Below are 26,643 nucleotides of genomic sequence, written 5' to 3' on the forward strand. Positions count from 1 at the left end.
ATTATTTTAAATAAAAGATTTATTTATTTTTACATATATAAACAATTTGCACAAAACATAAAAACAAATTATTGATTATCTCTTACCTCTAAAATAATTTCCTCTTTTTTATATTATAACTTAATTAATTAATCATATGAATTATTTAGTAATCTTTCTATTATTTAAATATTCAGTTTCTTAAATAAGCAAGTATTTTGTTATTGAATCAATATCAAAGTAAACTAAAATCTATTAGCTTTTTACACTTTTTAATATGCTGAATTTTAAAATTTTGCCTTTAATGACCTATTTTACTATATAGTATTTTTATTAAAATATTATTATTTTTTTATAAAATCAACAAAGTTTTATTTTAAAAACAATTAAAAAATTATTTTTGCTCAATCAAATATAAATGAATTATGATATGCTTTTACTTAAGCATTGTGATTAAATTTTAAACAAATAAATAAAAAGGATGTCAAAATAATTTATTAAAAATTTACTTTAATTAAATATAAGCATAATTAAGTTGCTTGAAATTTCTTAAAGTTTATCCACAGTTATCCATGTAAGATGCTTAGTTTTACCTACAATTTTTATCAATCAGCCATATTTATAATTAATTATTAAATTAAAAAATATATCTTACAGTAATAGAAGTATAATTTGTTGAATTGAAACACTAGTAGAGATTTTTTAAAGCATGGTGTTAAAGCCAACCGTATCTATTCGATTATTACTTAATTTTATGATAAAAGATAGTTCTTTTTTTAATAAAATTTTACTTTAAATTTAGAATTAATCTATTTAAATTAGATAGTGAAGAAACTGATATCCCTATATTAATAGCTCCTATACCATCTATTTTATTTTCACTGTTTTCATTTTTAAATTTATATTAAAATAATTTTGTATTGTAATTAAATTACATAGCTTCAAGTTATAACTTTTTTATAGTTTAACAGCTTTGTATTGAGTTTAAAAGCACAGTAATTCCTTAGTTATCTATTTAATTATCTCTATATTTACTTTAAATATTGTTAAGACTAATTTAAATAATAAGTTACCCAATATTCAAATGTAAATTCTCTATTTTAGTCATACTTGAAATAGCTGATCCTAAGTCTGCTGATCCATTATTTTATATTTCATTTTTACTTTAAAAAATACATGTTTCTAAGAGGTTTAAATAATCAAAAAATTACCACACATTTAAAGACAAATTAATAAGATTTTATAATGAAAGTAATTCTTAGCATATTGTTTTGATACCAGAAGATCCTATTTTATTAGTTCTTTAAAATATTGATATTAATATTTTCTATCTAGTTAACTTTACCCTAAGTCTAATATTAAAGTAGTCAAATTAGTCCATTTGCATAATTCATTCGTAGGAAACGAAACCCCTGTATTAATATCTAGCTTGTTTTAGCTTAGAAATTATTTAATTCAAATGATATTTTTTTATAAAAAGTTTTACTATAAATCCAGCTCTAAATAAGATAAATTACTGATCTATGATATGAACTAAAATATAAATTGAGCACTCTTTTATTTAGCTAAATTATTGCTTATTTATAAATTCATTAAAAAATGTTATCTTTAATTGCCTGTTCAAAAATTCATTTATTTATTATTTATTTATAAATTAAATTTTTTATTATGAACAAAAAAAATTGATTCATTTGTACTTTGTACTTGGTTTGATTACTAAAAATATAAAATAATTAATTTTTAAAAATACCTTAATTTTATTATAAGCTAGTCTAATTTTTTGTAATTCGAAATCTTAATAAAATTTTCTATTATCTGATTTTCATCTAACATTAAGTTGCTATTAAAAATATAAAGTAAATATCTAGCTTGACTATTATTTTTTATAAAAAATTACTTCAAAATTATCTTAATTCCTTTAACATTATTATCTTAGTCTCTAATCAGCTTTTGATACAAGAAAAAAAAAATATAGTGTAAAGTATTTCTAAATTAATTACTATCTATTAAGGTTGATTTAAAACTATCATTTTATATTGTTTACTATTTTTAATATTCAAATTTTTTGAAATTTCTTTTCAACAATTAAATAAAAATTGAAATAAATTCTAAATATTAAATCAAATAATTTTATAGAGATTGTATTATCTTTAGAATCAAAATTCATTCATATTTTTTTTTGAATAGCTTAAGCATTTTTAAATTTTTAAATGAGTTTCTTCCATAAAAAATCAAATAAATATTAAGTTACAAATGCAGAAGCAAAGAAGAGAAAATTAATAATTATTTATTATCTAAAAATTAACTTGTAAATTAATTTAAATATTTAAAAAATAAAATTTGTAAAAGAATTAGTTGTGTTTTTAGAAATAATCTATTTAAAAATAGTTTAAGAAGCAATTATATTTAAGTTGTTTTTTTCTTTTAAAATTAATATTTTAATATAATTTTAAATAAAAAAAATATTTTTGTTAAAAAATTTATGAACTTTCTTTATTTAAATTTACAAAAATATTTTTTTAAATTATTTTCTTTTAATAAAATAGAAATCTAAGTTTATATTAATGTTTTTAAATAGGAGAAATTAGTTTTAAATTAAGTCATTTTGAATGTGAATTTATTAAAAGTACATACAGAATAAATAAATAAATTAGATAGATAGATATTATTTACTATTAACTTAAAATGAAGATATTTTATTCATATTATTTTAATTTGGTTAGAAAACTCTATATGTTATTATAAAAGAATTTATTATATGGGCTCATTTATTACGAATTGATGATAGACAGATAAAAAGATAGATGTACTTTATTATCTTTTATCAAATAATTATAAAAAGATATTCGCAACAATATTTTATAGTAAGTTATTTCTATTTTCAATAAATGGATGTGCATTGATTATTTATTTATTTACCTTAAATTCTACCTCCAAAATAGATAGATTTTTAGCAAGAATAAATCTAATAGAGATAAATAGGTACTCAGGTATTTATGATTAAATTTGTACATTAAAAGTATTATTTACAAAAAGTATATTCGTTTATATCATGCCATTAATTATTAATGGGAGTATCAAAATTAGTAAAGTAGCTAGCTTTATTAAATATCAATCAGATTTTGAACAAAGTTCTAATTAAAAATTTGTATTAAAATTTACTAAGTTTATCATTTTTAAATTACTATTTCATTCATTTTTTTCTTTAAAAATTAATTGGTTATCATTTATTTTAAAATCCATCAGTCTTGTTATAATTTACTTGTAATCTTTGTTTTGTTTTAAGAGTTGCTGCTATGCTAGATTTATGTCATATTATTTAAGTTTTAAATCGTTTCGCCTATTAAGTTTTTGATGCTCTCCATATTTAAACATGATGTTTCTATGTATATCATATCATGTTTCAATGAGTATTCCTAGGCTACTTTTGAATCTACGGCTTTATCTTATATGTCTGATTTGTTCCCAACCATAAATTCAATCGGTTTCTATATAAATGTTTGCTCAAGAGGACTAGAAAATGTTTGCATTTATCTATACTTGCAAATTGAGTTGAAGCTCTCTAAGTCATCGAAAGCAAAAACATAAAATAAGATTTTAGCTGATTTTAAGTTGATCAGATGGAAGACACAATTAACCTCCCAAACCTTGAAATTATATACTGTCTTAGTACCTTCGTCATCCAACTTGAAGTTTTAGTAATCGTAATTTTGACTTCTTCTATAGCTTGGATTAAAATTTTAATTATTGATAGCATCTAGGATAGAGCTTTTGCCAACTTTGGATTCCCCAATCATCATAGCAGTAGCATCAAAAGTCTTTTTTTACATTCTCCTTTTATTAGAAGGTTCAGAGCACTTTTTAAATGCTGCACAAAGATTAAAGTTCATTCAGTTTTCAATTATATAAGTAAGCTTTAAACTATCTAAGTAAATAAGTAGAGCGATGGATATGTATTTTATCTATTAACTTTGTATTACAGATTTTTTTAACTAATTTTAATTATGTGAATTTGTAAATATTTTTGTAAGTAATTATTGAATTTGTTAGCACTAGATGATATATATTACAATTAATTATAAGGATATCAAAATAATTACTATTTTTTAAGCATTCTTATTTAGAATCTAAGTTATTCTATTAATTTTTATAGAGACTTTCAGAAAAGTGATTATTTAAAAGTTGATTTAAATCTCATCATATACTTACCTAAAAAAATATAAAAGTGACGAAAGAATAAACATAAAAAACACTAGACCAATCTTTTTCAAAATTTTCTTTTTTTAAATTTTAAAACAGTAAAAAAATATATAAATAATTATTTTTCTTATTGATTATTGGTATAAAATTTGTTATCAGCTAATTACTCTTAATAATTTACACTTGCTATTTATTCTTTCATTAAGAAGCTAATAAAATCTCTATACCTCATAACAATTGATCAATAATATTTTTATTAATTTTAAATACTTATTTGTTAAAAAATCAATAAATATTAGATGATATTTATTATAATACTATTTAATTTTACACTAAATTTTATTAACTTTATTTTTTATATTTTAAAAATAATTTATAATAATATTAATAAAAAATTATATTAATTGTTACATTTGTTTTATGTAATAATTTAATATATTTACTTAATTTAGTTCTTATTAGTTTTAATTTTTTAGTTTAAAGATTTAAAAAAAATAATTTTAAATTAACTTAAACCTGAATTTAATTCAATTTAGTTTAACATTAAAAATAAAATGATATTTATTTTTATCTTTGTTTTTTTATTCAATATATATTTAAATAGTTATTTAAAATTTAAAAATTTTTAAAATAATATTAATTTACCTTATGAAAGTTAAATAAAATTTCAAGATAGTTAAATAGAAAAAAATAAAATAATTTAAATTAAATAAAATTATGAGATTTAAAGTAAAGTCTAAATAAAATTAATAAAAATATATTTCTTCAAATTATAAAATTTCACATTAAAATATTATTAAAAATTATTTTTTTATTTGTTTTAAATAGAAATTGTTTTAGTTGTTTATTTAGTATCCAATACTTTTTTTATTACTTATAATGTTCATTTAATTATAAAGATGATTTAGAAAAGTTTCAATTAATTATATAATTTTTTTTATTCTTTTCGCTTTCATTTATATAAATTAATCCAAAATAGAGTTTTTTTACCATTCCCTTTTAATTATTTTAATTAAAAAAATTATGCAATTAATTTTTTTAATTCTACCTAAATTTTTAATGAAATGAAAGAATAAAAAATTCCTTTATGATGGATATATTTTTAATATTTAAAAATTAAAATATTTATTGGAAAAATATATATAAAAGTAAAAAGAATTAATTTACTTAATGATTGCTTATTTTAGCTTTTCAACATAATAAATTCTTATATGCTAATGAAATAGCATCAGTAGATTTTAATACACCTATAGATTAAATTTAAATATCACGTCAGTTTATATTAAAAAAGCAAAAATACATTTCCAAATGAGTCATATTAAATACTAAAAAAATATAAATATTATTAAACAGTTTTCTTATCTTTGTTTTTTTAATTATATTTAAAAAGATAAAGTTTCTTAAAAATTTGAGAATGGTATAAAAATAAATATGTAGGAAATGTTATTAGCAACAAATGAAGAACAGTTGTGTTAATTTTTTTTTGTACTTTGAAATAACTTAAAGCATTTAAAGGAAATTTCTGGGGATATTTTTTGTTCGCCTGTCCACAAAAATCTGGCTTTTATTTTAAATAAAGTAAAATTAATAAATAGGAGAACAAATGCTTGAGTAAAAGAGTAACATTTAAAAAGATTGAAAAAATTTAATATAAATTTGTATTAATTACAAGAAAAAAGTAAACATTATCTAAAGTTATTCTAAGATAGGCCATATCAGCTGATAGCTTTTCAAAATGATTCAAACAAAAGACAAGTAAGAAGATGAAAAATTTTCAAACTTAAACTATAGGAGTAGAGAATCTACATGCTAAATTGATTCTAACCAAGTTTGTATACAGAATTCTGATGTAGAAGGAGATTTAAAAGTTATAAAAATTGAAGCCTATCAACTCTCTAAATTTAAAGTATTTATTAGTATTGCAATAACTCTACTCTCATGCCTAACATTTGGTATTCTGTTAAAAAACTCTATAAAAGTAAGGCTAAGATGTATTTTTAACAAGAGCTCAGTGAATAAAGCAACTCATTTTCTAATCACTAACTAAGATGGATATCAACAAATAGTTAATAGAATTAAAACAAAAGACAAAAATAAAATATTATTTATTAATCGCCATATGAAATACCAATATTTTGACGATTTTAATAAGAAGTCATTCTATCCTGTTTATTATCATCAGTTAGAAAAACAATCTTTAAGAGATATTAAATCAATTCATGCTGAAGGTCTAAATGATCATAAAGTAGAAGCTCACTTAGAAAAATATGGAAACTGCGAAATTCATATCCCTTTACCTAGTCTTATTGAGTACTTATTTGATAATCTTACAAGTGTTTTTTTTATTTTTCAATATATTTCAATGATCTTATGGACTTTGGAAGGTTATTTATAATTTGCTATCCTGATGATAAGTGTCTCTGTATTTATCACTCTCATTAATTACTACTTACTTAAAGCAAGCTTAAATAAGTTGAAGAAATTCGCTAAGATAGACTTAAATGTGTAAGTCATTAGAAATGGAGTTCAATAGACTATAGACTGCATAGATTTGCTTCCTGGAGATCTGTTCTTATTCTAGAATAATATGCTTATGCCTTGTGATTCCCTCCTTCTGAGTGGCGATGCTTTAGTAAATGAAAGTTCACTAACAGGTTTGATTTTTATAAATTTTATATAAACTAATTTTAATCAGTAATTAATTTTTAGGCAGTTAGTTAATTAATCAATTAATATAAAATATACTAACTAAATAATTAATATTGTTTTCTCACTTTTCTTTTTTGGAAAATTGTGCGTCTAATATTAATTTGTTTCTTTAAATAATGTTATTTACTTAAAAAATAATAATATCTAATCGTTTTTTAATTGTCTAAGCAAGATATTATGTTTTAGATTTAGATTTAGATAGCAACAAATTTAATTTATTTTACAAATCTTGTTATAAAATTTTTAACAAATTAAAGAAATTATTTGATAAAATTAATTTTAATTTTATCTCAAAATATTTATTTTTTTTTAACTTAATTGAAAAATAAAATATTATCTTTAATATCTTAAAAATAAATTTCATTTATTAAAAATTTTGAATAATTAGGAGAATCAATTCCAATACCAAAAATCAGCATTTTATAGAACTAGCAATAGGATGACTTATTCAATATGGAAACTATGAAAAACCATATATTATATGAAGGGACTAAAGTTATTTAAATTAAAGGTAATTAGGTTTACGGAATTGTTTTGAGAACAGGATACACTTCTTTTAGAGGTTAGATTTTTAGATCCATGCTTTATCCTAAGCACATTTCCTTTAAGTTTTACACAAATGCCACTTACTTCTTATTATTAATGATTGTTATGGGTGTTACTACTTATTTTGTTGAGCTTTACTTTATTATTAAAATAGAATTACCAACACTACTTATTGTATACAGATTTTTTGATACTGTTACTTGGATGATACCAGCCCCACTTCCTATATTTTTTAGTATTTGCTAAACTATTTCTTTAATACGTTTAGGTATAAAGAAAGTTCTTGCCACTGATCCTGCAAAAATTGTTGTTGCTGGTGATGTTTCTATTATGTGTTTTGATAAAACTGGCACATTAACAAAAGATTAAATGGAATTATATGGATATTGTGACTACACATGCAAGAAAATAAAAGAATCGTTAATAGTTGAAAGTAAATATTTTTTTAATATCAATAATGTTAATAATTTATTTTATTTAAAAATTGAAGGTAAATAAGAAGAATTGTTACATAAATTCTTTGGTTCTTGCCATGGAGTTTATCTAGTAAATGGAGTAAATTTAGGTGATGAATTAGATATAAGAATGCTTGAGTTTTCTTAGTTTGAAATATTACCTGATGAATCTACAGAGTTCAAATTTAGAGTTTAAAGAAAAATTGATAATTGCATTTTAAATATTTGCAAAGTTTGGGAATTTGAAAGCTCCCTTTAAAGAATGACTGTAATAATGCATGATGAATAAGCATAGAAATTTTATGGAATAGTCAAAGGCTCTCCTGAAAAGATGTTTGAAATGTGTAATAAAGATAGTGTTGATGAAAAAAATTATAATAAAATACTAAATGAATTAACTAATAAAGGATTGAGAGTAATTGCTGTTGGTTACAAAGAAATTTAAAGTAAAGATGCTTTAAGAGAAGAGGTTGAAAAAGATATATAATTTGCTGGATTATTTGTTCTTAAAAATAAGTTAAAAGTAGACACAGCTGATGTAATTTAGTAATTGCAAAATGGTAACATTCTATGTAAAATAATTTCAGGAGATAATCTTTTGACAACAGTTTAATGTGCAAAGGAAGCTCGCATTTTATCGAATGAATCATCTAATGTATTAATTTTTAACTCAATGAGTGATTGCTATGTTTAAAATAGTTAAGAAAAAATTGATCCTTTAAACATCCTTTCTTCCTAAGAATGTAAAAAGTATTAAATAGGTTTGACTGGAAAATTCCTTGAAGAAATATAAACTCATTTATAAAACGGAAAAAGCATTATTGAACAACAGATTCTGAAGAATCTTTTAATTTAAACATCAGTATTTTCAAGATGTAAACCAAAATAAAAAGCTGAAATCATTTATATGCTCTAATCTGTTTTGAATGAAAAAATCGGTATGATTGGTGATGGTGCTAATGACTGCTCTGCTATCAAGCAATCTGATATGGGTAAATTGATTAAATTTAAAAAAGTATGTTTGTTACATTTAAATTAATGATTTTAAAAACATAAATAGGAATCTCATTTACGAAAACGGATGCTTCTTACTCTTCTCCTTTCTCTTATTCTGAAACTAGTTTAGATTGTGTAATCAAAATTTTAGCAGAAGGCAGATGCACTTTAAGTAATATGATTGAGTGCTATAAGTAAATATTATGTTTAAATTTCAGCAAATATAAAGTAGAAGTTACTAATTGTATTTTAATTTTATTTTATAAAATAAAAGATTTAATTTAGCATTAAATTGGGTGAAATTTATGTCAGCTTCGATTTTAATTTTGGAGCTTAGTTTTTTATCTGACATTCAAGTTATTTTCACTAATTATTTTGAGTATATCCCTTTACTAGCATTTATCTCCTTAAGTAAGCCTATATAGATATTGGCACCTTACAGAACAATATCGAATATGATGGGTAAAAATTTATTATAAGAATAACTTAATTTATTTATTTTAATATTTAAATATTTAAATCTAGATTTAGAAAACTTTTTTAGCATAATTGGATTAACTGTTATCAACTTATGCTAATTTTTGACTCTTTATTTCAATTTAAGAAGTTAAAGTTGGTACATTTAAACAACTCATACTGTTGTAGATAATTAATTTGTTTTCAAGGGATAGGCTATTACAGTATTATTTATGTCAACTTGCTTGATCTTTATCTTTATCCTATTTTCTTTATATGCTTCATACCCTAGTAAATAAAAAATCTACTAAAATATTCCTCTTTTTTCGTTGATGGTGGTCTTATTCATATACATGATTTTGCTATATATTTTCCCTAAATAGCTTGGTTCAGATTTTTTCGAATTAGACAAGGAAGTTATAAACAATTCAGAGTTTTTATATATCTAATTAATTATAGTGTTATCTTTTGGTGTTGGGATGATCATATACATGGATTGTATAGTGAAGAAGTTTTTAGGACCTTTAAGAAGAAAAAATATTTCTGTTAGTAAGTGTGACAGATAGCTGAATTAAATTAACTTTTGATATCTTAATTTATTTTGAATTTATAAAAAATACTTTTCTATTATAAAAATTGCTAAAATTTTTATTCAAATAAGTACAAATTTATTTTTTGTGTTATTTGGTTATATTTAGCTTTTTCTTAATCAAATTATTTGATTTTATTTGTCAAAAAAAATATTTAATTCAGTTAATAAGTTATTATAATAGATTCTTTTTTTATTATTAAAATAAATGCGTTGCTAAATAAATTAATTTAATGTTAAGTTGGCTCTTTTAGGCAGAAAATTTAAATTAGATTAATTTTCTAACGCATCACATTTTTCAGTTTTGCGAAAAATAACTAACATCTGAAAAATGGTTATTAAATATGCTAAATAAAATAAAGTTTTTGATGTAAGTAAAATACGCTCTGAAAATTAATTTTTATAAGATAATATTTGATATATATATTTATCTATTAATACGCTAACTAAAATTAAAAAAAATACATTTATTAATTAATTAGATAGAATTTTACATAAATAAAAATTAGATCATTTTAATTAAGTAATTTAAATTCAGCTATCATTGATATTTTGAGAAAATTAAGCAAAAATTTTGCAATCACCAATTTATTTGATTTAATTGAATATTTAGTTTTTTGTTATAGTTATTAAAATTTATTGATCGCATGTTCTATCGATTTAATAAAATATCTAACAAACTCTTTTACTTAACTTTATGTTTCCTTTAGTTAAAGTAAAAATTGAATAGTGGGCATTCATTTTATAGTACTAACTTTTTTGATAAAAGCAAATGCTAAAAATTTTTGCTTCTTTAGCAACAAAATGCAATAAATCTAGTTAAAGTTGTATTTTAATTGCTAAGCATGAGGATAAAATTAGGATTAATAAAAAACATTTTGAAGAAATGCAGTTTTTTATAATATTTTAATTTAAAATTTTGGAATTATTTGATTTAATGTAAGTTAATATCATAATAAATATAAAATAAACTTGATTTATTTAAAAGTAAGTTTTAGAAAATAGACTTCTGCTCAATAATATATATACATATTTTATATAAATTTATTTGTTTAGTGAAATTTGTAAGCATTTGTGGTATTAATTAGATTGGTACTAATTTTAGAGGATTATAATATTTGGGAAATTATATATACATGCTAATTATACAAATGATACTTTCATAAATTGAAAATTCATATTTCTTAATTAAAGGAGTAAGAGTAAACTTTATAGCTTATATAAAAACCAGCTTAACAAATAAATAAACAAATAATTAATTTTTTATAAAAAGTATGAACCTTCCTAAGGCTATAAAAAAAAGAAAGAAAAATATTAAAAACTCCAATTCGTATCCACATAAAAAAAATATAGATTCCGCATTCAATGATTTATGAAAAAGGTAAATTAGAGACTGAAGGAAACTATGATGTCAACGCTTCTAGCAAGTTACTTTAGACCTAAAATGATTTCAACTAAATTTTTATAGAGAATTGTGATGTAGAGGGTGATTAAAAAGTTATTAAAATTGAAGCATATAAAATTTCTGTCTCTAAAATTATTCTGAGCACTGTCTTATCTATCATAACAGGTACAGTTTTTGCTTTGATATTGAGAAATTCATTGAGAATCAGACTAAAATCTATTTATAATAAGTCTGATATTGATCAAGCCACTCACTTCTTGATAACTAACTTTGATGGAAGCTAGGACATAGTTAAAAGAATAAACAGTGAATCTAAAAATAGCATTTTATTCATAAATCGCCACATGAAATATAAGTACTTTGATGACGGAAACAAAAAAGCATTTTATCCTGTATATTATCATTAAATTGAAAAACAAACTCTAAGAGAAATCAACAAGATACACTGTCAAGGCCTAAGTGACCACAAAGTAGAAACTCACTTGAAAAAATATGGAAACTGCTAAATTTAAGTCCCTATTCCTACTCTCTTTGAATATTTAGTTGATGTTCTAACTAAAATTTTCTATATTTTTCAATATATTAGTGTACTATTTTGGATTTTAGAAGGCTTTCTTCAATTTGCTATAGTAATGATTTGTGTATCTATTGTTATTACTTTAATTAACTACTACTTGCTAAGAATATCTATGAATAAGTTGAAAAAGTTTGCAAAAATAGATCTAAAATTGAGAGTAATTAGAAACGGTGAAGATTAAACTATTAATTCAGTAGATTTACTACCAGGCGACGTATTTTATTATTAGAATAATATGTAGCTCCCTTGTGACTCGCTTCTTCTCAGTGGAGATGTCTTAGTAAATGAAAGCTCTCTTACAGGTAAACATAAATAATATTTTCATATTTATATTAATTTTATAAAATTCCTATCAAAGCAATACTTTGATTAAAAATTTAATTATTAAATAAAGGTGAATCTATTCCTGTACCAAAGGTAAGCATTTAATAAAATGAGCAATAAGATGAGTTTTTCAACATAGAGACTATGAAAAATAATGTCTTATTTGAAGGCACAAGAGTTATTTAAATTAAAGGAGAACAAATTTATGGTATTGCTTTGAGAACAGGATATGCTTCATTTAGAGGCAGTATGTTTAGAGCAATGCTTTATCCTAAAGCAATTGAGTTCTATTTTTACAGAAATGGTATTTATTTTATTTTGGTGCTTATTTGTTTAGCTATGATAGCTTATCTCATCGAGCTTTACTTTGTGATACAAGTAAAACTTCCAACAGTCCTTATCATTTACAGAATATTTGATGTTTTAACTTGGATTATACCTCCAGCTCTTCCTATTTTTTTCAGTATTTGCTAAACAATTTCTTTACTTAGATTAGGCAAAAAACAAATTCTTGCTACTGACCCAGCTAAAGTTGTTGTTGCTGGAGATGTATCTATCATGTGCTTTGATAAAACTGGAACTCTTACTAATGATTCTATGGAAATTTATGGGTATTGTGATTATCTATGCAATTAAATTAAACAAAAATTAGCTTTCGAAAGTAAATAATTTAAAATATTTTAGATCCATTTTTTATTTAAATATTTTATTTTATAATGTTAGGTGAAAAAGAAAAATTGTTGCACAAATTCTTTGGGTCATGCCACGGTGTCTATTTAGTCAACGGAGAGAATTTAGGGGATGAATTAGACATAAGAATGTTGGAGTTCTCGCAATATAAGATTTTACCAGAAGAATCAAAAGAATTTAAATTCAAAGTATAAAGGTAAAGCGACAATTCTCTTTTGACAATTTATAAAGTTTGGGAATTTGAAAGCTCTTTACAAAGAATGACTGTCATTATGAATGATGAACAAGATTAAAAAATGTATGGAATTGTTAAAGGTTCTCCTGAAAAAATATTTGATATGTGCAACAAAAATAGCATAGATTAACAAAACTACAAAAAAATGTTAAATGAACTTACAAATAAAGGTCTTAGAGTTATTGCATTCGGATATAAAGAAATAAATAATAAAGAATTATTGAGAAATGATGTTGAGTAAGACATACAATTTTTAGGTTTATTTGTATTAGAAAATAAATTAAAAGTAGATACTAGTGAAGTAATTTTGCGTTTATAAAATGGTAGCATCTAATGTAAAGTAATTTCAGGTGATAATCTTTTAACTACTATATAATGCGCTAAGGAAGCCAATATTTTAGCAGATGAGCCATCTCATATTTTAGTTTGCAATTAGATGAGTGATTGTTACATTTAATCTTCTTTAGAAAAAATTCAAGATCCTCTAAAATTGATAGCTTCTTAAGAAGTACAGAAGTACAGTCTTGGAATAACAGGCCAATTTTTAGAACAAATTCTAAATAATTTGGAAAACAGAACTGGATAGGTTGAAAAATAGACTTTGAAAAATCTTTTAACAAATACAACTGTATTTTCAAGGTGTAAACCTAAGCAAAAGGCTGAAATAATTTATCTATTATAAACAATTTTGAATGAAAAAGTTGGTATGATTGGAGATGGTGCTAATGATTGTTCTGCTATAAAATAAGCTGATATAGGTATTTAACTTTATTTTTAAAACAGAATTTTTTATTAAATTGAAAACAAAAAAAATAAAAATAGGAATATCATTCACGAAAACAGATGCCTCTTACTCTTCCCCATTTTCTTATTCTGAAAGTAGTTTAGAATGTGTTATCAAAGTTTTAGCTGAAGGAAGATGCACTCTCAGTAATATGATAGAGGTCTTTAAGTAAAATATTTGAAATACATAATGAATAGATATTAATATTATACCTTTTTAAAAAGAAACTACTTAACTATGAATATGTTGAAATTTGTTGGAGCATCAATCTTAATATTAGAGCTTTCTCATTTATCTAATTTTTAAATTACCTTCTAAAATTACTTGCAAATAGTTCCTTTCTTTTTGATGCTTTCTTTATGTAGGCCTCTTAATGATCTTACTCCATACAGACAGATAACAAATATGATGGGTATTATTTTTATTTTTTCTTAAATCGGTCAATAAATATTTTTATTAATTTTTAAAGGTATTGAGAATTTTTTCAGTGTTCTTGGACTTATTATTATATCTAGTGGTTAAATTTTGACAAGTTACTTTTATCTAAGAAGCTAAAGCTGGTATATTTAAAATACTGAAATCCCTTCTAACGATTAATTCATTTAGCATGGATAAGCTTTAGGCATAATATTTTTGTCAACAACTTTAGCTTTTGATTTTATTTTGTTTAGCTTATATTTATCTTATCCTATAAAGCAGAGGATTTACTAAAATTATATACTCTTTGCAGCTTTAACTGCCATCTTCATTTACATGTTCTTTGTCTATCTACTTCCAGAATAATCAGGTTAAACGTTTTTAGACTTAGACAAAGAAACTGTCAGTCACAAGAAGTTTATGGCCATTTAATTGATAATTGCTTTGTGCTTTGGGTTCGGAATGATCTTATACGAGGATTTTATAGTTAAAAGATATTTAGGTCCTTGTAAAAAAAGCCCTAATACTTTAAAAAAAACAAATTCTTCAATGAAATAGATTTCCAAAGAATAAAACTGAATTACCCTAATTAGTTTATTTCAAAGTTATATTAAATCATGTATGCATTTTCTATTTTATAAAATGTAGTAAATATTCCATTCAAAAATTATAAAATAAATTTGATTTATCTTCAATTTTAAAATAAATAAAATCTAAAAATAAAAAATTAGAAAACTACTACAAGATTTTAATTAAATTATTTTTATATTTTAAATTGTTAAATAATATTCTACATTAATTATTGAATTTTTGAGAGATTTAATTTCTTGATAAAAATTAATAAAAAATAGATTATTTTTTTCTTCTAAATTCTATTTTTGAAATATGTTGTTTGTCTAAGTGATTTTTTGGTATATATTAATAGCTTTTTCATAAAAATTGAAATATGCTTAAGAATTGATAAATACTTGTATATTAAAAGTAAGTATTTAAATCTGTAAAAAACAATAATAATTTAAATTAAATCTGATGATTAGACATTTTGTATTTTTTTTGTTAGAGAATTAAAGGTTTTTACAAGTATAAAACTTTTCATCTCTCTATTTAAGTTAAATGCTTTTCTAAAAACTATTTGATCTTTATCATAATTTTTAAAACATATTACCTTTTTAATTTTCAGAATTTTGAACAATCTTTTTCAAGCAAATCAGCTAAGCTTAATGATATGATTTAATCATTCAAATGAATTTTTAAAAAAATTGAAAAATTACTTTTTATTATTAAATTGAGCTCAACAATAAAAAATACATAAATATTATTTAAAAATATGTAATATTTGAGCATCATATGACGATATTATATTATAATTATAAGACTCATTTTTACAAAATTTTATTAAAATATCAAAATTCTATGAAATTCTTTACTAAAGCTATTTAAATTATCCCTTTTAATTTACCTTAAATAAATAAATTAATTATCATATATTAAAATACTATGACTTCTGATTATAGATCAGGTATAAGCTTCGAATGTAATTTATAATTCAGATTTTTAAAAATTATATTTATATATTTTAGTTGTATAAAATAATTTAAGATTGCTTGTTAGTTTTAAACATTTTTTTAAAATTCTATGAAATATGTCGAATGAATATTTCATTTTACCCTATTGGATACTTTTCATATTTTTTGTTGGTTCATCAGACGTAAGCATCTGCACAAGATCAACAAGACTAAGATTTATCAAAAAAAAACTATAAAAAGAAAATCTTCTTTCTGTTCCTTTTAAAAAATCAAATAATTCGTAAAACGTATTGTTTTTAATTAAATATATTTGTTTAAAAAAAATGATGAAAATAATATTTTTTATAAGCTCTCTTATTATAAAAGGATTATGTTTTAGTTTATTAGAATTAGGAGTTCCAATAGAGTCTATAATTCATTCCTAGCATCGCGAATCATTTCTTGTAAATGATGTTGGAAAATTAAATAATTTGATCATATAATTAAATTTGAGATATGGAAAAGTGCAATTTGGTGTAGATTTATACAACAAAACAAAAAATTACATGAATTCAACAGTAGAAAGCTACAGATGGCATTCAAATGTTTTTAGTGAAGTAGAGGAAGGTTACGATATTAAAGAAAATTAAATTAACATTGACATAAAGGATGTCCTTTAAGTCAGTATGAGCAATAAATTAGTTAATAAATTGAAGAGATTTGAGATAAAATAAAAATTTATTGTTACCATAGAGGCTCATTAAAGTGCTAAATATAAATTAGTTGCAGTTTCAGATAGAGTTTATTTAAAAGCTAATTCAACAATGAGGTTTCTTTTACCAACTTAAAACAGCACTATGAGCTTTATCATAGAAGCTGGTGATTTCTTTTTACTTAATACTTATCTAAATACTGGTTAAGCTAACTTGAAAATTAATAAATTAAATGAAGAATTAGCAATAGCAGATAGCTCTAGTGCATTATCTCATCAACAAATACCAATTTAGTAAATAATCTAAGACAGTGAGTCAATGTTAGAATAAGTCTTGATAGATAGAGAATCATTCCAAATTGGATATAAAAAAAAAGGAATAATGCAGTATGTGATTACTTTTGAAAGCAAAGAATAAAAGCCAATTAACGTATTTATTAATTGGTCAAGTTCATTTGGAACTGTAATCACTTAAAAATACGATACCTTCTATGGAAAATTGTTTAATTCAATAATTGGAAATGGTAGCAAGGGCAAATAAATGGTAAAGATTTTAATCATGGGATGTTTAGTGCTCTCTCTCCTTTTGTATTCAATTATTTTTGTATTTAGAAACATGAATTCAAGAAAATATGAGATGATTAAATAATATTGGGAGGAAGATGAAGAAAATATACTAAAATGAGTGATTTTTCTTAACCTTTCATCCTTACTAAATATTAAAATAATTCTAATCAATCTTATTTATCTATTTTATTTTATTGTTTATAATTTCTTCTATTTCTACATGTAAAGTGTTAGTAATTTGATGAAAATTAAACCTTTATTTATTCATTTTACAAATTTTAATTCAAAATAAAATCAATAATTAATTAATTATTTACTTTTATAATTAAAATATTTTTTTTTTCTAAATTTCATTAAATAATTTTGTTATTCTTTTGACTTTATAACTTTATGATGCTTTATTTTAAAATAGTGTTAAAAAAGTTTATATTTTTTCAATTTTTTCATTTAAAAAAAACAATTTATTATTTTGTTGTAAAAATTATAAATAAAAAACAATATTTTTTTGTTTATTTAAAGAGAATTTAAAAGTAGAATAAATAGATTACATAGAAATAAGGAAGAAAATATTTATGCTTTACTTATCACTCAAAGAAGGAAATATATTTATTTTTATTTGTATGAGAGTTAGAGTAGGAATAAATTAAAGTAGAGAATGAGAGAGTGATAGATATACAAAAAGACTATTTATCTTAAAAGCAAGATTTCTACTTAGTAAATAATATTAAAATATCAATTACTAAAGTTATTTTCATAAACAAATTCTTTATTTGATAAATAAAGAAGATATAGCAATAATATTTTATAAATTTATCATTCCTAAATCAAAATCAACAAAATGTCGTCTAAGTAGTAGAAAAAAACAGGTACATCAAAATCTAAAAAAGATGAAAATGAAGCATCTATTTAGGAACAACCTATTGATTCTTCTATACAATAAGCAGCTATGTTAACTATATCTCCATTATCTGATGATTTAAGTTTGAATAAAGTAATTATATTTTTAATATCTCAATGATCTAAAACTCGCTATTTTTTAATTTAAAGCTCCATCATAGCCTTGTTCTTAATTATTTTAGAGAAATGAGTTTAAATTAAGTAGTCAGTCTTGGAAGTGTATTAACTTTTTCAATATATGGGAAAAAGCATTCTTTTAGGGTCGTTCACATAGTTTCAGCTTCTTAATAAAATTCTCAATAAAACTAAAGCAGTGAAGCTAAATAGCAACAAGAAAGCAAGGAAATTTAAGAAAATAAATTTTTGATAACTAAGAAGTATTTTACTTATTCTAAGATTATTCCAAATTAAACTTTTATTTTGGTTTAGAACAACTTTTAAGTTAGCTGAATTATAAGAGACTTAGAATGAAAACGAAGAATCAAAAGAATAGTTACAAGCATAATAGAGTGTTTAATAAGAGTTAATATTACTAGCTGGAGTTTCCAAATAGTAGGAAGAATTAGAAAATTACTTGAAGCTTTCTCTTTTCTAATATGAAGGATTTAAAGATTTAGGTTTCTCACCTGTTAAGGTAAATAAATCTATTAAAAATTATTAATAATGCTAATTGTAATTTATTTTATAGGGTATTCTTCTAAGTGGACCCTCTGGTACAGGAAAAACTTAAATGATAAAAAAGATGAGTTAAAAGATGAATGAAGTAAAGTTTGTTTTAGTTGAAACTAAATAGTTTTTAAGTAGACTAGTGGGTGAAGGTGAGAAAAAAGTTGAATAATATTTCAATTTAAGTAAAAGAAGTGGAGAACCTACAGTGTTATTTTTTGATGATATACATATTATTTGTGATAAATCTAATAAAGGTTTAGTCAGTACATTGATTAATGAAATTGACAAGTTAAAGCAAACAGATAGAGTAGTTGTTGTTTGTGCAACTTCTCAAATTAAAAAGATAGACGAAAATTTAAAAAGGGCAGGACGTCTTGACAAAGAAATTAATTTTGAAGTACCAAAAGTTTAAGAAAGGTAGAACTAACTATTTTTCTAAAATTTTTTTGAGAATTTATTTTGCATATAAAAAATATATTTATTTTCAATATTTTTTAATGATAAATAAATTATTTTAAAAAAAGTTATTAATTAAATTCTTTTTTTATCTTCGATAAAAGAATAATTCTGGAACCCACCATTAAATTCAATTAAAAAAGCTAAGCTTCTTAAATTTTAGCAAGCATTTTTATAAAATAAAGTATTTTAAAAAAATAGTTGATGCCAATAACATCAGATTCAAATATTTTTTTAAATTTGATATAAAAGTATTTGAAAAATGTTTTATAGAAAAAATAGATCTTAACACATATTTTAAGAAAGCTTTAAAATAAAATTGTAATTTGTTTATAAATTAACCTAAAATTAATTAGATGTGATATACTCAATTGTTACTTGGAAAGAACTAAACATAATTTAAATTAAGACGACATTTTAGAAATTAATTTGTAAATGAATGGCTTTACAGGAGCAGATGTAGTAAGCCTTTTAAGAGAAACATTGCTTGAGAGAGTGAAAGAATAAAAGGAGATTATTGAAAAGAATCATTTTGAAAATGCTCTTTAAAATGTTCATGCTAGTGGAGTTAAAGATATTCTTATGGAAATACCAAAGGTAAAATTTTACTTAATTACAAGTTTTATGAATATAATTTGAACTTGGTATTTTAAAGGTATATTGGAGAGATATTGGTGGCTATTTAGAAGTCAAAGATTAGATTAAGCAGGTTATAGAATGGCCACTAAAACACCCAGATGCTTTTAAGAGAATGGGTATTTAGCCTTCAAAAGGTATACTCTTATATGGACCTCCTGGTTGCTCAAAAACTATGATAGCAAAGGCTATTGCTACTGAAAGTAAGTTGAATTTCTTAGCTGTTAAAGGGCCAGAGCTTTTTAGCAAGTATGTTGGTGATTCAGAAAAAGCTATTAGGGAAGTATTTAGAAGAGCTCGTTTGTGTGCTCCTTCTGTTATATTTTTTGATGAAATAGATGCTATAGCTACTTAGAGATCAGTCAAGTAATATTTTTGTGAATAATATATCTATTTTATTTTAATTTAACCCTTTTATTAATAGTACTGATGTTTCTGAAAGAGTATTGATTTAAATGCTTACTGAAATGGACGGTTTTGAAGGATTAAAAAATGTTGTCATAGTTGCTGCTACAAATAGACCTGAAATAATTGATAAAGCTTTAACAAGACCAGGACGTTTTGATCACTTAATTTATGTTCCTCCACCTGATATTGATTGTCGTCGTGAAATTTTAAAGATTAATATTTTGGGAAATAAAATGCCTGTAAAAGAAGGAGACTTAGATATAGAAGAATTATCTAAGATGACTGATGGATATTCTGGTGCTGAAATAACTCTGATAGTAAGAGAAGCTGGTTTGCATGCTCTGACTAGAGACATCTACTAAGCCTAAGTCACTAAAGAAGACTTTATTAATGCCATATCTAAAGTTAAACCTAGAATAACTTTAGAGATGTTACAAAAATATAAAAATTTTGCAAATAATCTCAAATTCTTTTGATTGATATTAATCTCATCCAAATTATTTATTAAATAATTTATTTTAATTATAGTTTTTAAGCGTTTCTTCATATATGAATGCAATTTAATATTAAATTTAATATAAAACCCAAATAAATAAATATTAAAAATATAATTTCTGTTTTTATAGTAATTAACATTTTAAAATAATAGAAGTAATATTTTATTTGTGTTCAATAAGTCTAAGTTGTAAAAATTAGAAAAGAGATTAAAAATTATATATATGATGCAAGCACAAACGGATTCTTATATATTCTTATAAAAAAAGCAACTTAAAATAATATAAGCTGTAATTAAATACTAAATACAAATAAATTTAGCGTTAACAAGCATTTGTTTTATATTTAGATATGGAGGTTGAAAGTAAGGTGTAGAGCTAAGGGAAGGATCAAAGATATCAAAATGAAGTTTCTTATGGAAAAAGAAAGTATGTTGGTTAGTTTTTGAATGGAAAGCGTGACGGAAAAGGCAAAGAAGAAGATAAAACTAGTAAATTGATAAATCATTAATTTAGTTAAAACATCAACAAATTATTAAAATAAATAAAAGACCATACCTTATATGAAGGTAACTTTTAAGATGATATGTATCATGGTATAGGTACACTCTATCAACTATAAACAAAGTGCTATTTTAAGGGAATATTTGAAAAAAATTAGAAGAAAGCAGGCATTGAAATCTTTCCAAACGGTGATGTTTATGAAGGTGAGTACAAAGATGATTAATTCCATGGTAAAGGATATCTCAGAAATAGAGATTTATTCTATTTTATAGATGATGGTAAATCTTCTTAGTAGGTTAACGATTAAAAAAAAGTTTAATCAACATACTCTTATGAAGGTAATTAATTCATTTATTTGTGTTTAGTTGATTACTTTAAAATAAATTTGAGTCATTTATAATTAACTAATTAATTTAATTGAGAATATGAAATACTAATAATATAATTTTAGGCACCTTTTAGAATGGTAAAAAAGATGGTTTCGGCACTGAAAGGTATATTAAAGGCGCTGTTTATGTAGGTGAATTTAGAAATAATTAAAAACATGGTAAAGGCAAGCTTTAGTATCCAGATGGTAGCTATTATGAAGGAGACTTTGTGAATGGTAATTTAACAAATTAGGTTTATTATAATAAATAAATTATTTTTTGAGAGAAAAATCAAATGTTGGAAAGATTGATTTCAATAATTAGCTAATTAATTCATTATCAAGCTATAAATTAAGAAAAAAGGAGACTATGCATGATAATAACTTTTCATTTATTTAATAATTAAATAGGTGTTCCCTGTGGGTTTGGTGTTCATTGTGCCTACTCAGTAGAATAGATATAAAGCATAAAACCAATTAAAAAAGGAGCCACAAATAATAGCAAAGCAAATGAAAGGTTATAAAGAAATATTTAATTGAAGGAATCCTTAGCAATTAATAGTTTGCAAGATATTGATAGCAGCTAACAATTAATCCAAAAGGAAGATGAAAAAGAAAACTATTAAATGAGCTATTTTGATGAAAAACCTGAATTTTACTATGAAGGTGAGTTTATGGAAGGTTTTAAGCATGGTAATATTATTTTTTAATTAGCCAGCAACAATAAATAAATGATTTATATTCCTAACTAAATATGAAGGAAAGGGAAGGTTTTATTTTCCAGACGGTTCGTATTATTATTGCCAGTGGGCTTTCAATAAAAAAGTAAAAGATATAATCTATTACGATGCTCCAGCTAATAAGCACTGCATATTTACTTATGTAAATATAGAAAAAGTTATTAATCATTTCCATAAACCTATTTAATAAGATCCTAATATTGTTGGTAGTGAAATGATATTAGGATATCCTCCAAACGATCAAGGTTATAAATAAATAAATAAATTAAATACTTTTAAGCATATTATAAAAATATTTTTAATGATTAATTTTTAAAAAAATAGATGGCTATAAGTAAATCATTGATAGCTGTGGGATAAATGGTGATTAATTTGAAGACGATGAATTTAAATCAAATGAGTAAAATATGAGTTTCCCTGATTCTGGAAGTAGCAAAAGGGCTAATTTAGATATAGAATTTTTAAAACTTAAAGATAATCATCATTTTTATGATGAAGGAAAAGATCTTTTTGAATTCCCTATTTAGTCAAATACTATAGTTTACAATTAATTGTCAGATTATCAATTGGTTACATGTATTGAAGCTCTATCTTACTTTCCTCACATCTTTTTCAAAATATTTTCAGTCAGATACGATTTAGCTGAGTAAATAAATATATTTTCATATAAAATACATTTTTAATTTGTGTAGAATTTTTCTTGTATCAATTAATTATCTTTTATAATAAATTAATTAATAGCATAGGATTTGTTTTTATTAAGCTCTATATTAATGGCGAATGGAGAGATATTATACTTGATGATATTTTTCCTTTTTATGATTCTTAATAAGATGTAATTTTTTCAACTACAGTTCTGAAAGAATTGGGATATTTATTTCTTCAGAAAGGTAAAAATAATTAAATTTACTAATTGAGTGAATATTTTATTAAATATATTTTGATATGAAAAGCTTTCTGTAAAATCTAGAATTCTTTCTTTGGACACAAGTAAGACACAGAAACGATAAAAGCCGAGGATTATTTCTAAATGCTTTCTGGTCTTCCGTGCAAGAGCATAACTTGGGAAAATGATTTAGATGAAGACTAGAAATTAAATGTAAAAAAATTAGTAGAATGTAGCTCTAAAAGCTGCAAAGTAGCTTACTTATAAGAGAAATTCAGCCGCAGTAGAGATATAGATATTCCAAAAAATTATCCTTACATCATTTTAGAAGTTGTAGATTTGGGAGTCTAATAGCAATAATTCTAACCAAACCACACTTTAACCAATTTAAATAGTTTGAATGCACCCACAAATGAAAACTTATTTATAATATTAAAATCAATTGATTCTAATTTTAGCTTTATTAAAAGAAGATGTGAAGAGAAGATTTCTTTCTCTAAACACAATTAAATACTTAAAGATATCATTTAAAGGCATACAATTATTCCTGATGATTTCATGAATTAATATACAAGTTTAAAGGAAAGTAACAATCCAATTAATAAAAATAAAATATACGAATTCGAAGAATACTTTAAAAAAATTAAATAATCTGTATTTGCTCTAGGTAAAAAATTTTTTTTTTTTGAAAATCCTCTTTAAAAGAGAAATTATTTGAAAGAACAATTTATAATATTTTTAATTTAATCTGATAAAAAATTTAAATTATTTCATAATAAATAATAAGATTTTGAAACTTTTATCGAATGCTTTGGAAGCGTTTATTAATTGATTGGAGTTAACCAAAACTTTTAGAGCTCAAGCTTTGTATAAGAAAATATTGGAACTTAACTGGTGGAATCGAGATATTTCTTTTCATTTAATTTGAACTTACCAGCTAGAATTTTAATAAATGTCGAGCAATATTTATAGGGAATTAGCTAACATTTACCTGTCAGAATACTATTAGCTTAAGACAAAATGGGAGTATATGCATAGAGAACTAAATAATCTCATACAGACGATGGAAATGACTATGTAGCTAGAAACAAAAAAGATGTAAAAATTAACATTAACTCTCAGTTAAACATATTTTTTTAGTTTTTAAAAAGACAATTTGTGAAGAAAGTTAAAGCAAAAAAAGAAACAGATTTAATTAATAGAGAAAAAGCTAGTAAATTAGGAAGAGATAAATCTTTTTCAAAAGACTAAGATTTGGTACTCAGCTAATAAAGGAGTTCAAAGAAGTATTTTTAAATTGCCATTTATTTTAGATTTGATTGAAATATATATTAATTTAATAGAGATGAGGATTAGCATAATTCCCAACATGAATCAAGAATTTACTAAAAAAAGAAGTTCCACAGCCTAAAATATATAATTGGAAAAGGGCAGTATAAAAAGAAAAATGTCTTTAAAACAGTTGTTTTAGATGAAGGTAATTAACTAATTAAATTATAATTAATATAACTAGAAAATTTCATTTTTATGAAAATGAATATAAATTTAATAAAAATTGAAACTTTTTGATATTTTTTATTCGATTTCCATTCATTTTTACGATATAAAAATTTTTATTCTCACAAAATTAGTTACATGTAACTAATTAAAAGAATCTGTGCTAATTTTCTCATATTAGATATTTATATATCTTACATATTAGATTTTTAAAATGTAGAAATTGATAAATATTTAATTTAGCTTTTCCTCATTTATCTAAGTAAAATAATATTGATATTTTCGATATTTAGGGTATTTTTATTTTATTTTTAAAATATTGATATCTGCTTATATAATAAAAGCTAAATATCGGACAACTATAGTAAATATAAAGAAATATTTATATATCTAAATATGTTAAATAAAATACTAATTTACAAAATTAAAGATTTAATCTTTTTTATTTAAAAAAAAGGAACTTATATACTAATGGTTCAAGTTGAAGGACCTGACCTTAAGAGTTTACAGGATCTAAAAGAAAATGTTAAGGAATTTAATTTAAAATTAGTTGTTAATATATTTGGAGATAATCTTCTGAATATTTTACAAATCGAGCATCCAGAAAATTTTATGCGCCAGGTTTACGAATCGTGTATCCATAATGCAGAAAAGAAATACCTTGAGAATTAGTAAAAGTAGTTAAAAGACTAAGTTCAAGATATTAGATTCTAAAGATCAGATTTGGGTGACAGAGAAAATGGTAGTGACTAAATTATTATTTGCTAATTCTACCTTTAATAAGAAGGAACTTACTTATAACTACTTGATAATAGAACAGATAACAAAAGTTGGAGACAAAAATTGTACTTTATTACTGAAAACATGAAGATAGTAGATTCAAATGATAATAAGGCAAAATATTTTTTTTGATAATATTTCTTTATCAAATTTTTAAAGATATTATTAAAGTTATTAAGATATTTTATCCAACATAAATTCAATATTATACCATACATGCATTTTAATAATTAATAAAATATTGTATAAAATAGGTTGATGTCTATTTAGGTCCACACTAAGATGCACTTATTATTATTTAATAAGTAAGAGGAGGTGTATATCGCTTAGAAGGTGGAGAGGGTATATGTTTAATAGAAAATATTCAAAAAAATATAGATTCAGACGATAACGATGAATTAGATGATAATTGATGCTAATAAGCTTTCTTATTAATTTCACTTTTCTATTTTTATTTCATAAAATGTTTTAAAAATTTTATTAAAAAATTAAAAATAATATTTAATAAAGTTTTCAATCAATTAATGTTAAAAATGTTAAAAAATTAAAATTTTCTAACTATTAAATTTATTCGATTTTAAAAAATATTTATCTTAAAGAAGATAAAATGTTATAATTAATAAATTAAGTCAATTATTTTGTATCTGATTTTAAAATATGTTTAAATAAAAAAATAATACATTATAATAGATAATATACAATTACTTTATTTAAAATTCTATTGAGTTAATTCAATTAAGTTAAAAACAAGCTAAGATTTGATTTAAAAAATTATCATTTTTTATATTGCTAAAATAAATTTAACTTACTTCCTTAACCTACTAATAATTAATATACCTACTTTCTTAATATATTAAGAACTTTCTCATTTAAATAAAAAACAAATTTATGTTTTTAAAATAATATTTGTCTAAAAATAATAAAATATTTGTTATTACCATTAAGTAGCTCAGTATATTTAAAAGAGAAGTTAACACTACAATTTTAATGTTTATAACCTATTATAATTGTATTTTTTCTAACCCAAAATGTTTTATCACTAAAAATATTTTTTATTTGCTTTACAATAGAAGTGATTAAGAGAGTTTATTTTTCAATAAAGCCAGAAATTAAAATTTAGAAAATTATTTAAAATATTTTTTAAAATTTAGATGGTGTTTTTG

The 26,643-nt window shown here is 22.4% G+C and overlaps 8 protein-coding genes across 8 annotated transcripts; 5 read left to right on the forward strand and 3 right to left on the reverse strand. All coding sequences in view use genetic code 6, as the record gives it.

Annotated features, from left to right (window-relative positions):
* Nucleotides 1-214: 214 nt before the first annotated feature.
* On the reverse strand, nt 215-2,009 carry TTHERM_000575489 (hypothetical protein; the record flags this gene model as incomplete). The annotated part of the gene is made up of 12 exons (XM_012796214.1): nt 215-296; nt 489-572; nt 635-724; nt 771-860; nt 915-1,004; nt 1,053-1,142; nt 1,191-1,280; nt 1,325-1,417; nt 1,466-1,555; nt 1,730-1,819; nt 1,877-1,926; nt 1,980-2,009. 12 exons carry the CDS (start codon nt 2,007-2,009, stop codon nt 215-217), a joined length of 969 nt encoding a protein of 322 aa, XP_012651668.1.
* A 1,212-nt stretch (nt 2,010-3,221) lies between these two features.
* TTHERM_00575490 (Ras family small GTPase) lies at nt 3,222-3,869 on the reverse strand (the record flags this gene model as incomplete). Its single annotated transcript, XM_001009342.1, has 1 exon — nt 3,222-3,869. One exon carries the CDS (start codon nt 3,867-3,869, stop codon nt 3,222-3,224), a length of 648 nt encoding a protein of 215 aa, XP_001009342.1.
* Nucleotides 3,870-5,914: 2,045 nt separating this feature from the next.
* On the forward strand, nt 5,915-9,470 carry TTHERM_00575480 (E1-E2 ATPase family protein; the record flags this gene model as incomplete). The annotated part of the gene is made up of 6 exons (XM_001009341.2): nt 5,915-6,833; nt 7,277-7,867; nt 7,925-8,881; nt 8,950-9,079; nt 9,160-9,347; nt 9,430-9,470. 6 exons carry the CDS (start codon nt 5,915-5,917, stop codon nt 9,468-9,470), a joined length of 2,826 nt encoding a protein of 941 aa, XP_001009341.2.
* Nucleotides 9,471-9,516: 46 nt separating this feature from the next.
* On the reverse strand, nt 9,517-9,828 carry TTHERM_000575469 (hypothetical protein; the record flags this gene model as incomplete). Its single annotated transcript, XM_012796215.1, has 1 exon — nt 9,517-9,828. One exon carries the CDS (start codon nt 9,826-9,828, stop codon nt 9,517-9,519), a length of 312 nt encoding a protein of 103 aa, XP_012651669.1.
* A 1,467-nt stretch (nt 9,829-11,295) lies between these two features.
* Nucleotides 11,296-14,941, forward strand: TTHERM_00575470 (E1-E2 ATPase family protein; the record flags this gene model as incomplete). The annotated part of the gene is made up of 5 exons (XM_001009340.3): nt 11,296-12,214; nt 12,307-12,897; nt 12,960-13,919; nt 13,984-14,113; nt 14,170-14,941. The coding sequence occupies 5 exons, from the start codon at nt 11,296-11,298 to the stop codon at nt 14,939-14,941; spliced, it is 3,372 nt and encodes a 1,123-aa protein (XP_001009340.3).
* A 1,189-nt stretch (nt 14,942-16,130) lies between these two features.
* On the forward strand, nt 16,131-17,409 carry TTHERM_00575460 (transmembrane protein, putative). Its single transcript, XM_001009339.2, has one exon. It carries the CDS (start codon nt 16,212-16,214, stop codon nt 17,262-17,264), a length of 1,053 nt encoding a protein of 350 aa, XP_001009339.1. The 5' UTR covers nt 16,131-16,211; the 3' UTR covers nt 17,265-17,409.
* Nucleotides 17,410-17,984: 575 nt separating this feature from the next.
* Nucleotides 17,985-20,688, forward strand: TTHERM_00575450 (AAA family ATPase CDC48 subfamily protein; the record flags this gene model as incomplete). Its single annotated transcript, XM_001009338.2, has 7 exons — nt 17,985-18,137; nt 18,194-18,420; nt 18,473-18,677; nt 18,732-19,129; nt 19,525-19,765; nt 19,824-20,170; nt 20,229-20,688. The coding sequence occupies 7 exons, from the start codon at nt 17,985-17,987 to the stop codon at nt 20,686-20,688; spliced, it is 2,031 nt and encodes a 676-aa protein (XP_001009338.2).
* Nucleotides 20,689-21,058: 370 nt separating this feature from the next.
* TTHERM_00575440 (calpain family cysteine protease) lies at nt 21,059-25,893 on the forward strand (the record flags this gene model as incomplete). The annotated part of the gene is made up of 13 exons (XM_001009337.2): nt 21,059-21,197; nt 21,258-21,548; nt 21,662-21,814; nt 21,989-22,270; nt 22,338-22,562; nt 22,642-22,963; nt 23,059-23,207; nt 23,271-23,870; nt 23,991-24,301; nt 24,344-24,489; nt 24,547-24,680; nt 25,158-25,594; nt 25,735-25,893. The coding sequence occupies 13 exons, from the start codon at nt 21,059-21,061 to the stop codon at nt 25,891-25,893; spliced, it is 3,348 nt and encodes a 1,115-aa protein (XP_001009337.2).
* Between the last annotated feature and the right edge of the window lie 750 nt (nt 25,894-26,643).

Source organism: Tetrahymena thermophila, assembly GCF_000189635.1.
Source record: "Tetrahymena thermophila SB210 genomic scaffold scf_8254752, whole genome shotgun sequence".
Taxonomy (NCBI): domain Eukaryota; phylum Ciliophora; class Oligohymenophorea; order Hymenostomatida; family Tetrahymenidae; genus Tetrahymena; species Tetrahymena thermophila.